The 13184-nt window shown below is 35.0% G+C and overlaps 1 protein-coding gene across 2 annotated transcripts in view; it reads left to right on the top strand.

Moving 5' to 3' along the window:
• Positions 1 to 13184, top strand: part of LOC131440502 (uncharacterized) — a 591719-nt gene that overhangs the window by 465365 nt on the left and 113170 nt on the right. For both annotated transcript variants that reach the window (XM_058611827.1, XM_058611826.1), the window contains exon 11: positions 1668 to 1827. In XM_058611827.1, the coding sequence (XP_058467810.1) occupies positions 1668 to 1827 (160 nt within the window). The remainder of the gene's footprint in view (positions 1 to 1667; positions 1828 to 13184) is intronic.

Genomic DNA, 13184 nt, shown 5'->3' with positions numbered 1-13184 from the left:
TATGATCACACGTATCACTTTATAATTCCGGAAGCAAAAGTCGGATCTAGATAGACCATAGCGCCTTTCATTTGAATATTAGTTCGTGTAAATCGATTCAGCCATCTCCATATACACATACAGACATTTCGAACCCTCGGAAAGCACTGCTGTTTCGTTTGTGCTTTCCTGAAGCACCTTAAGAGTACACATGCTTAAAATTAAAAAGATTTGCTTTTCAATTTATACTGAACAAATAAATTATGTTCACCTATGAATGTTTGAAAACATCAGACACCAAGCCAGTGGCGTATTTAGGGGAAGGGGGGGATAGATTGCTCGCTAAACCGATCCCCCTTACGATCAAATAATATTTTACCCACTAATTATCCTAGGTACACTCCAAGCATATTTTTTCCTGATCATACCTATTTACAATTCGAATAATTCAGGTTAAAAATGAATAAAAATATTTTTTTTTTGCGCCAAGTGGGGTAAATGTGTTAAATCTGCATGTTTATTGAAGATAAACAAAGCGATACATTCAGACTTTTGCTCGGCTGTACAAAAATTTCAGCCACATTTGCATGCTATAATGAGTACCCGAATAAACGATAATGTTAGTTTTGTAACTCGGGTGTTGCTCATTTTATCATGAATATTTTATAAACAAAAAGAAAGTGTTAACGAAAAAGTGGGTCAGGAACTAACCGGGTGGTTTACAAACCTTTGATGTTCGTCTAGTCTTACAGCTTCAGTTGGAAAAGCACGTTGAGCAGTTGACCTAGCATAATGTTTTATAGATGTTTTATTTATTACGGCTTTCTTACACTCCCTGACAGATGCTACATAAATCCTCATTCGCCAAGCCGGCTCAAATCACCAGAGAAGAAATATTTAAATATAAATTAAAATCGAGCTAGAATGAAAAGGCACATGTCGGCAAAGAGGAAAAGGTAGATTACCAGGAAAGATAAAGTTTTATGAGCATCCGGATGTAATTACACAACTTTTATTAGTCTGGTTGAGATAGATAATTGTTTCGGAAAGTAAATTTCCACAGACAGAGAACGATTGGATCTCACTGAAAATCCGCTGTTTTATATTATCGATTTTCGAAGAACGGGCGTTCGTGTAATCATGATAATATTTATATTATTATTATATTATATTAGTTAATGATCACTCTCAGTCAAACTGTTTTTGATATTGCGATTAATAACTTTTATTTATTGTAAGGATAATACAAACAACTCTGATTATGTTCTTCTATGACTACTAAGCAATTATATAATCAGGTCAAGAGCATAAATTAATAATTTAATTTCCATTCTCATTCTTTCCATGATTCCTTGCTATTCCGTGCATTTTGTTGAACAATTTCTGGATGGATTAACTTTTCATTACTACCCACCAACTTCTTCGAATGTGCTTCTCATTGATGCTACGCAAAATGCATACTTGTGGATAAAAAATTCCTCGACATCTCACCACCCTTCGACGGTTTCGTACCCCGGACTGGAATTAAACTGGGGAAACTGTCGGACCATGGATGCTGTGGAAAAACCTCTCTGGAAAAATAATGACAACGTTCGGTGTCGGGCTCGTTCAAACACACATCAAAATGCCATGCGAATAAAAAACTAACCCCGTGACTCTTGCTGCGCACTGAAATCAACTAATGAAAGGGTTTACCAGTGACACAGAACGTGACATCGGGGGTGATTATTTCGACGCGTTCGCTAGTGCTGCAGAAGGTTGGCCGTTATCATTCCGGAATGTACGCCTGCTCTGCCGCCAACGACCGAGGCGAGACTCAGAGTGAGCCAGTGACGCTCAGGATTCACTGTAAGTATTCTCATCACATACTTTTTTTTGTACCATTGCTGAGGATAGATATGTAGGGGAAGTGTGCCTATAGAGAAAGACGAGGAAGACTGACATCAAATTGGCTTCCGAATGAATCAAGCACACACAAAAATTCTTCTTCAACAGGTGGCTTGGAATTGCACTGCAATCGAGCTAACTAATAAAGGCAAGTAATAAATTAAATTAGATATATTCAATATGTCTGTATGGAATTTTTCCAATGGCTTTGAGTTATTCTTGATTTAGATACTATTGCAAGCGAATAATTTACCTAACGTAATATTGTAGATGTTTTCTCTCCTCTGCTATAGTTGAATAATTGGGGTCATATTCGTATTGAATGAAGAAAGCCATCTATATAAAACTTTGCAGTACATCTATTGATTCAATTCTAAATTTCCTTCATCTAAAATGCCTATTTATTTCAATGTATTCTGTTGAGTGTTGATTGTCTAGAAACCGAATACTCGAACACAAATTACGAAGATTCTTCACAATAATACATTCCATGATCAGGGCACCTTGCATAGAGATAACGCAATGTTCCTTAAAAATATAGTTATATAAAATAATGCTTTACAGGTTTTTGCCATAAACTACTGTCACCGCGACACTAAAAATATCTTACTAATTGATTTTGAATTTGAGTTTTACATGGTTTAAATGTAAATTTTTTTTTAATATAATGATTTACATCACGACAGGCGAATCGATTTATAACAATTCATGTACAAATGGATCATTCTAATTATAACACAATAAATATGGATAGCCCTCAGAAACGAAATGCAATTCATACATGTTGATATTAAAACGGCATAGTTAAAAGTTAAATCAAACTTCCCCTATATGTTCGAGTTATTCCAAGTATGGATCTACATAACGTACTAGAGAATCAGTTATAGTTTGATAATAAAAAGATCCATTGTGAATCTGTCTGCCTGTCGAGTGCCTAGTTACCATAATTGACAGCTCTACTTTCAAACCAAAGAGTCACGATCTCAGTAATATGTACTTATAACCCTCACTTGTAACCACCACCACTAATTTTCATCGCGTCAATGAACACTACTAATTATTTCATTTAGGCTTCCTCATAATCATAATCGCTGTGAAAATCGACTTTACAACCGAGGCCCGGAAGGCCGAGTTTCATATACCATTCGACTCAGTTCGTCGAATTCACAAAATGGCTGTGTGTGTATGTATGTAAGTATGTATGTATGTATGTGACAAATCATACTACTCAATTTTCTCAGAGATGGCTCAACCGATTTTCACAAACTTAGATTCAAATGAAAGCTACTTAGGTCTCATAAAAAGTTCCTGAGTTTCATTTGGATTCGACTCCCGCTTCCGGAATTACAGGATGATATGCACCATAAGAAGGAAAAAAATAATCACACTCGTTTCTCAGAGATGGCTGAACCGATTTTCATATACTTAGATTCAAATGAAAATGATGCAAAGAAGGGTAAAATTCTTCTAGATTTGGAATAAAACCGATTCAATTTGTAGGCTATATTAGTACTTACTAAACGAACCGACTTCGGCTATACTGGTTACATGAAATTTTCGAAATCGAAAACATAATTTTGATGCCAAAAAGGCTTAGAATTGCATGAAACGTCGAGATTTAGTGTCATCTCGAAAGGATTTTTTTTTTTTAAATCGACTTTTTGAGACTTTTTTTTAGATGACACTAAATCTCAACTTTTCATGCAGTTTTAAGAGTTTCGGCATCAAAACAATGTTCGATTTTGGAATTTTCATGTACTCCCCCCTATGGTGCTTTTTCAAGATCGAAAATTTTCAAACCTTAACCGTCGGGCAGCACCTCATACGCATTTCGATTTAGCTCAAATTTTGCATGAGGACATTTTTCGAGGTGCTTGAACTTGTGAGCGCTAGCGCTTTACGAAATTAGAAATGATCCCAAAATATTGGCACCCTTATATGTATAAGAGCGGTGAAAATCAACGTTTTTTGTCGGTTACGTCACTTATACCATCATATCTTTGGAACCAAAAGTCACAGCCATTTGATCTTTGAACTCCATCAATGGCCCAACAGTAGCTTTCAAACGAGCCCAAATTTGTTGAAATCGGTTCAGCCATCTCTGAGAAAATTGAGCGCGTATAAATATCTTCGAAAAGTGCACACACAGACATTTTCCGATCTCGTCGAACTGAGTCGAATGGTATATAACACTATGGGTCTCCGAGACTCCGTTCAAAGGTCACCTTTTGTAATACCTTTCTATAGAGAAAGGCAAAAAGCAAGAAATTGAATTTTCAAAGGAATTTGTTAATGGGGGTCTGAGGTCTAAGTTAATTTTAGTAAAGGGGTCCTTGGCCCAAATATTTTTGGGAACCCCTGATTTAGTGCGACAAGGCAAAATGAAGAAAAATTCTTACTAACTTGACATAACTGTTTACAAATTGGAAAGGTTATGTTAGTTTATACCCAAAGAAAATGTTTAATGTCATTCAAGGTTGAAAAAAAATATCTTCGCAGAATCTTCTAGTGATATTTTTGAAAATATAAGTAATTTGAGAAAGGCATCATTGCACCACTAGGTGGATTAGAACAGGTTTTTCTTTATACACTTTGATCATATTATTATTCAAAATCTATCAGAAAATTTTATATTTGAAATCAGGGCCATAGCTAGCAGGCCCGTACCCAGGATTTCGTTTCGGGAGGGGCCCAAAGATAAAAAATAATGTTACTGAAGATTGCTTATGTAGCTAATTCTCGGTGTGCCTTTTATGAGTGTTTTTAACGTACACTTTAAACTTCTCCACTGGAACTGTTATTGTATTACATTATTGTCTGAGACCATCTAAATAATTATATATCTGTTTTTAATTTCGGGAGGGGCCCGGGCCCCTTGGGCCACCCCTCTGGGTACGTGACTGATAGCTAGAGCCTCGGGGGTCCTGGGGCAACAAGTGAATTTGAGGCCCTCCATACGGAAGCCTGTTTTCAAATTTCAAAGTACACCTAGAATTGTCTATAGAGAATTGTTCAATTTGAGGTATTTACATGGATTACCACTACACAAATTTGTCGTACTCGTTCTCAAATTTCGAGCGATAGAGTAATTTTCTTAATCAAAGTCCAAAATACGCACGATTTTTTTTTGCAAAAAAAAATCACCTCAATATTTCTCCGCTGGCTTTATTTTCGGCAAACACCAGTGAACTAAAATAAACGAATTGTATGTATGTATGTATGTATGTGTGAAGCCACCATCAGTTCAAGGCATTACCAATGTATGCGGGTAGACTTACAGTAGAATTTGATTATCAGATAGCTCTCATATAATCGCTGTTAAGAAGGCCAAAATGGGTTTTGAGGAGCCGGCGTCTTCCAGCAAGAACATCCGGCCATATAATGAAGAATTTCGCTGTACCAGCTTAAACCCGCCTGATGGTTTGTTTGTTAGAAGGGTGCGTCTTACTCATTTCAGACCTTTAGGGAGAAACAAAAAGCTTCCCCCACGTGACTCAGGTTGGCATTCCACTCCATCATCCAGTCATTCACTTGTAAGATACCCTGATGCACTCCCTGCCCCTCCCCGTTGTCGATGTATTTGAGCATAATACAATATAATTTAATATAATATAATATAATATAATATAATATAATATAATATAATATAATATAATATAATATAATATAATATAATATAATATAATATATTATAATATAATATAATATAATATAATATAATATAATACAATATAATATATCACATCCAAGCTAGTACAAACTTTTTTAAATAGCTGTGTAAAGCATACAAGTGAAAATCCATTAAAAATCACCGTTGCACACGACTTTGCATGTATGAATGTCTGTTGGATATCTGTTCTCTGTGATATAGCATAATATAAAAAAATATAATATAATATAAGATGATATAACACAGCATAATATAATATAATTTAGCACAATATAATATAACATAATACAATATAACACAATACTTATACTTATAATATAGTACAATATAACATAATATAATGCATTGCAGTATAATACCATACAACATAACAAAATATAATATAATTAGATAATATATGAAATAATATGCTATGATACAATCTATAACAGTTGATTTCGCAGTGTAAGTTATGCTCTTCTTTCGTAGCCGTACTTCAGGAAATATAATATTTATTTTATAGTAATAATAATAATAATAATTATAATAATACACAAGAGTTCATCTTCTTATAATTGGAGAGCGCCCCGAAAATCATGTTTTATTCCAGCTATTACGTTCTCATAACTGAGTGTAGAATTTTGTCCGGATCCGACTGCCGGTTCCGGAATTGCAGAGTTAAGTGTGTATGAATTTAGAAATCTAGAGTGTATAGACAACGCTTACTTCGTTCCTGCTAAACAGTTTTTTTTAATTCGTGACATATTCATCGTTTTTATTTATTCTGAATATTATCATATTGTACTTTAAGCCCATCGTCGCTGGACAGTATATTTATATTGCATTTTATCGCATTAATAATCAAAAGCGAACCTGATTTACATCGATCGTCGTCTGCTGCTATATTTGCCATTGTTCTGTACTGAAGATGAAAAAACAATGCGGTAAATGTCAGTTGGAAATAAACGAAATTGAGCCGTTGTGTAGTGGCTTCTGCGAATGTTATTTTCATATCAGCCAGCAGTGTTGTGGATTTATTTTAACCGTGTCAACAGAGAGCTCTTCTTGCATGAAAAGGCATTGTTCGTATGCCCTAATTGTCGAAACAAATTAACCGGTTAGAGTGTTAAACAATATATCTCCGACAAACTTTCATCTGGAGCTACCTCCGATCATCCGACTGTGAATTAACTGAAGATGGTTTTCCGGCACAAGTGCATCAGTCGACTCTCTATCAGACAAGCCTCCGATTCGTCCCAAGAATAATTGGCCAAGACTTGGTGTCAAACGTCGCCGTTGTAATGAATTCTAATGCGTCATGGTCTTGATGCAGCTATAAACTCAACGCAGCTCTTTGATAGTTTTGTGCAATGTGAATCGTTGTGAACGTAACAATAGAAACAGAAAAAAATCGAGATTTGGTGGAGTGTTTACTGAAGTGCACAATCGTCTCGTCAGCTCAGTGATCAACGTTGTCAATGGAGAAGCGTTAGTGTTTCTATGTCGAATGAATGTACACGGAGAACCCTTCGATCATAAAATTGCGATATCGCAGTTTTTGATTTTTACGATAATGGATTAAACTAATTTCTTTTTTATTCAACCAATATGGTTTTTGATTTGCATATATTCAAGTAGTTGAAAAATGTGTTGTTTTGAATGCTGTCAAATGCCGGAGGCAGTTGAAAGCAAAACAATAATGGCAATGCAAAATCAACAATTTTTTTAATGGAAATCTGTTCGCGTCGCTTCAAAATGTCAATGAAAACAACATCGATGGTTAAAGCGTTTGGTGAAATTGTGTTCATTCGATTTGAGAAATTTATGATTCCATAACAAGTGTTTATCTAACAGCGGTGTTGTGATAAAGTTAACCTTGTTTAAGATGAAAAAGATTTGGTCAAATTAGAAAATGTTTACTGATTTGGTGTTGCAAAAATCAAACAGTTCACACACATTTGTACCCCTGAGAGATATTGAAATTAAAAAGATTGCTAATAACCAACTATCATCAATCAAATGTATACACGTTCGTCTATAATCATTTTCGTTGAACCAATGTTAATGAATGATCATCTCGTAATCTTTCAGGTATGCGCAAAAATTTTATTCTTCAAATTCGATCATTGGTCTATTTCCAGCAGACTTTTTACTTCCAGCTGTTTGATACCGATGATGATGTTCATGCATTAGCAACAAAACGCTTTTTGACATGAATTTAATTTATGAAAGTAACAGGAGCGAAGGGTTTCAAACACACAGAACGCGCTGCGATTGAATGGTGCGTTTGAATTGCCGTCGCAAAATTCCAATTCCCAGCGGTTGATGCACCCAAGCTCATATAAATTGACCAAAATTATCAGTGCATAACTTTAATTCAACCGTTTGACGGCATCATCTTTCAATACTCATTTTAGGTAAATTTAATAATTTCGCTAATTTACTCGCCTCTCCGGGCACTTTTGCTGATTAAAAACGTTTTTCTACATCAATCATTTCCGATCGAATCAGAAGTATTTTTTTTAGAATTTAAATCTTTACTGATTTCGATTTGACATGATCGTGATCATACAAAAATCAAAATCACTTAGAGATCTGATCAGTTCTGATTTCGTAATGATAATTTATTCTTTGGTTAAGATCACTTGAAATCAGCAGTGGTTTTCCCAGCCCTAATGATGTTACATGTCAATACAAAATATTGTTTTCTATTTTATCAACGATATTCATTTCATGAATCTCAACATACCGAACTTATTTCCAATAGATCATGATGTATATCAGTAAGTATATTTTGATTATTTTCGCAAATTAATAACATTGTTCGAGTTGATTCAACTATTTGCAATGTCTGAAACAAATAAAACCGATTTATTTTTCAATTACAGAATTTTGTTTGAATAACAACACCAGTTATTTCATGGTTGTTTCAACCATCGTTTCTTCTAATCGAAAAACAAAAATGACAGTTTAGTTAAAACAACATTCGATTAGTTGTACCAAATTTTAACCAATCGGATTCACAACATCAACTAATATTCTGGTTGAAATGGGATCGCGGGTGGTTTCGTGTAAACGGCTATTGTTATGTGCTATTTATATTCCTCCTGATTTCAGCAATGATGGTAATATAATGCATGCACATATTGAATCAATTAGCGAGCTAATAAGTTGTGGTTCAGATAACGTCCTGTTATGTGGTGACTATAATCAGCCTTAATTATCCTAGAGACAGGGAGACGATGAATTTCGACCTAATAACTCTGTTACTTTGCCGAGAGCTCCGTCGTTATTAGTGGATAGTATGGACTTTTTCAACTTACGACAAACGAACCCTATTCGCAACTACTTAGATCGCACACTAGATCTTGTTTGCTGCTTCCAGGATATAATTGTGGACATTGCTGAGTCTTTCTCACCGCTCTTGTCAATTGGTCGTAACCATCCGCCGTTGATGATAAGCACTCCGTTTGCAATTTCGGAATTGTCTTTGGATTACTATAAAATCGACTTAGATATGTTTTTCATCTTTTTATCGGAAATCAAATGGACGATTTTATTTGATGGACTAAACACAGACGAAATGGTTGATACGGTTTGTTCCATGCTTAACAATTGGATGGATACTAATGTACCGATTCGTCCCCCTAGTGTTTCTTCTGTGTGGAGTATATCACATTTGCGCAAATTAAAACGAAAACGTAATACTTTACAGGTACGATTACGAAACCATCGTTCAACTGAGAATAAACTCAGCTTTCATTTAGCATCCAATGAGTATCGAAACCTGAACTCGTCGCTCTACAAATCCTACTTTTTACGTGTGCAAACTAGCTTAAGACGATACCCCAAGAGGTTTTGGAGCTATGTAATTTCCAAGAGAAACAACTCTTCGGTTCCTGCTAGCATCTTCTTATATGATACTGAAATATCAACCGATATGACAAAATGTCAATTGTTTGCCACTCATTTTGCGTCAGTGATCGCTGCGCATTCCGTTGAAACATCTATATTTGATTTGGCCATCTACTGCAATTCGTTACAACTTGTTTTGAACATTTGAAGAAAGGAGCGCAAATTGATGTTATTTATATTGAACCTGAAGCTGCTTTTGATACGATTGACCATGGTATTCCATTAGCAAAATTTCCAAAATTAGGAGTTTCCTAGCGTTATCAAAATTAAGAGTTTCGTAGAAATTAGGAATTTCCTAGCGTTGTTTGAGTTCTCATTTAACTGGTAGAATTCTATTAACACTTGGGCTAGCAAAATCATCAGGTTTGACTAATTCGTGTGGAGTACCCCAGGGAAGCAATCTTGGTCCGTTATTGATCATTTTATTTTTCAATGACATCTTGTAAGTTCTGATGCCCGGATGTAAATTGGCGTTGGCGTATGATCTGAAGATTTAATTTATTGATCGATTCATTGATGAATGTGTTTGTCTTCAAGCAATATTGGATCAGTTCATCGACTAGTGTTAGTGTTTTGCTTTATGAAAAGCTAACGTTAAATATGCATCGATCTGCCGTAATCGCAAAAGCTGACCGACAATTAGGGTTTATTACAAAGATATCAAAAAACATCTCGAATTCTTATTGTTTGAGTGCACTCTACTGCTCACTTGTTCGGCCCATACCGGAGAATGCTTCAATCGTTTGGCATCCTAATCAATTGACTTGGAGCTTGAGAAGGTGTAATGATGCCTTTCTCAAATAACTCATTACATCATAAATATAACCGTGAAATTCGCAAAAACAACTGTTTATTGAATAAAAATAGGAAAATTTGTTCGGACCTAATCTCACAAACTTTATTAATCCTGTTTAACCTGTAGTTCCGGAACCGAAAGTAGTATTCACAAAAATGAGGAATTCCGTATGAAACTGTAAGGCTTTTCTTTTAAACCAATAAGTTTGTGAAAATCGATTTGGTCATCTCCAAGAAAATTGAGTGAGATCCTTTTTGCAATTTTTAATCACTATTTCCAATTCTTCCGAAACCGGATTCAGATGAACGGAATAGCCGTTTATTATTATTATTATTATTATTATTATTATTATTATTATTATTATTATTATTATTATTATTATTAATATTATTATTATTATTATTATTTTTATTATTATTATTATTAATATTATTATTATTATTATAATTATTATCATTATTATTATTATTATTATTATTATTATTATTATTATTATAATTGACATCACTACACAACGTGTACGAAATACAACAAAGCACGCCTTGCTGGTTTTGTGTTTTTTTCTTCTTTCGGTGTTGTACTCTACAGGGCGATTTGAAAACTTTGACACTCATCGCCCTGTAACAGCGGAACCGAAAGTCGGATCCGGATGAAATTTCACAGTAGCTTTAAAGACAGTATGCTCTTCATTTCAAATCAAGATTTGTGAAAATCGGTTCAAGCATCGCAGGGAAATCGAAGTGAATTTAGTTTTAGGAGTTTTTCTTCTCCACTTTCGATGCTTCCGGAACAAAAAAAGAGGGGTTTAGTAGTACTGAATTAAGTTTTCATGCCCACAAACTAACATGCTCTGCAAACTAGAAGAATTTATCAGACAGTTTTATGGTATTTGTACCTATTTGTAACCATCGTTCGTGGTAAAATACTAATAAAATTGGTAATTTTCGAATTATCACACTTTAGATCCGGAACCGGAAGTCGGATCAAGATAAAATGTTCTACAAATTTGTAGGATATTATAAGACCTTTCAATTGATTCTTAGTTTGTGGAAATCGGTTGAGTTGTTCCAGAGATAATTGAGTGTAAACTTTTTCTCAAATTTTCACATATTACTATATAACTCCGGAACCGGAAGTCATTGAAATGAAATTCAATAGCAAGCTATGGGACCATAAAACCTTTTATTTGAATCTAAGTTTGTAAAAATCGGTTCAGCCATCTCTGAAAAAAGTGAGTGCATATTTTTTTAATTTTTTGGTACATATCATCCTATATCTCCGGAACCGGAAGTCGGATCGGAATGAAATTCAATAGCATGCTATGGGACTATGAGACCTTTCATTTGAATCTTTGTTTGTGAAAATCGGTTTAGCCATCTTTGAGAAAAGTGAGTGCATATTTTTGTTACATACACACACATACACACACACGGACACATACACACACACATACACACACACACACACACACACACACACACACACACACACACACACACACAGACATTTGCTCAGTTCGTCGAGTTGAGTCGAATGGTATATGACATTCGGCCCTCCGGCCCTCGGTTAAAAAGTCGATTTTCACAGTGATTACATAGCCTTTCTATATGAGAAAGGCAAAAATAACAATATGAAGAAATCGTAAAAAGAGGGATAATGCGAAAAACGGAAAAGTTTTTGTAAATTTGGCTCAACATTGTTTCAATTCCTAAGTTGTGTTAGTTGCTAGTTAAGCAAACAATCTACGTCAGTTCCGGAAATCCCGGAAAATGTAGTCAAACACATCTTAGAATACAGAGATCAGGCCCGTATCTAGAATTTCTTTCCGGGAGGGGCCAGATAAAAAAAAATATTACTGAAGATAGCTAATGCACCTAATTTTCGGTGCGCCTTTTGCTGGCATTTTTAACAGATACTTTTAAACTTTTCCACCGGAACTATCATTTATGAGTATTTAAACAAATTTTGCGACTATGCCCGAGTGAAGCTTATTGTATTGCATTTCTTAACATTCACTGTCATGCCATTTCTGTCATACATTTCTAAGACTTTCTAAATGTTCATTAATAGCAAGGATGGCTTTTATCGTATCAAAGAACGCTCACTAGCAACTCTTCACACGATTGAATCAGTGCCATGAAAGAGAGACGGGTATCATCGCAACAGCAAAAATCCGGCATGGCTCATTCAACATAGAATCGACACCAGTGCGAGAGCGAATTTTTCTCGATGACATTTCTGAGAATCAAAGGTTAGCACGCTGCTGTGGGGATCCTCTCTGAAGCAACAAACGGTCGCTTATTCTCGTTTCGCGATCCGATTCTATTCAGGCAGTTGATAGTTGCGATAGAATCATTTTACTATTGCCGCTTATTCTAACTATGTGCATATAACCTTTGTATAAGTTATATCTATGAAAATGCCTGTGAATGCTCCACACAAGGGTTTTGAAATATTGCAATCTAGTGTGAGAATCATCAAATTGAATCATTGATTCGATTTTTTGCAATAATTGTCAACTTGCGATTCTTTCTTGGGAAATTCCACACAGCAACGATCATTATCAGATTGTAAATTTTTTTAAGGGCGTGAAATACTCAGAGTATGAAGTGGAGCGTAGCATCTTCTACCGGATTGAAAATGTTGTATACAATATAGATAGCAATAGCAGCTTCTGTCAAATTTTCGGCAATCATCAACACTGTTAATAGAACACAATAATCCACAAGACTTGTGCTGATGCAATAGATGCTGATAAGTGATCCTAGGTAGCTCCCTTAGTGCGATTCGTGGAGAATGGAAAAGATCTTCTAAATTTGTAAATCCTAGTAGTTGATGGCCATAAAAATTTACTTTAGCTATACTAGTTTAAATTTCAGGCTCTGGAAGTAGCGATCTAAAATTCCTAAACGAAGCTAACATCGATCTCTCAAAGATGACTTGAGGTCTAGGAAGAGA

This window comes from Malaya genurostris, chromosome 1 (assembly GCF_030247185.1).
Source record: "Malaya genurostris strain Urasoe2022 chromosome 1, Malgen_1.1, whole genome shotgun sequence".
In the NCBI taxonomy this organism is placed as follows: Eukaryota; Metazoa; Arthropoda; class Insecta; order Diptera; family Culicidae; genus Malaya; species Malaya genurostris.
The sequence above is the reverse complement of the archived record's forward strand: the minus strand, read 5'-3'. Positions and strand labels throughout refer to the sequence as shown.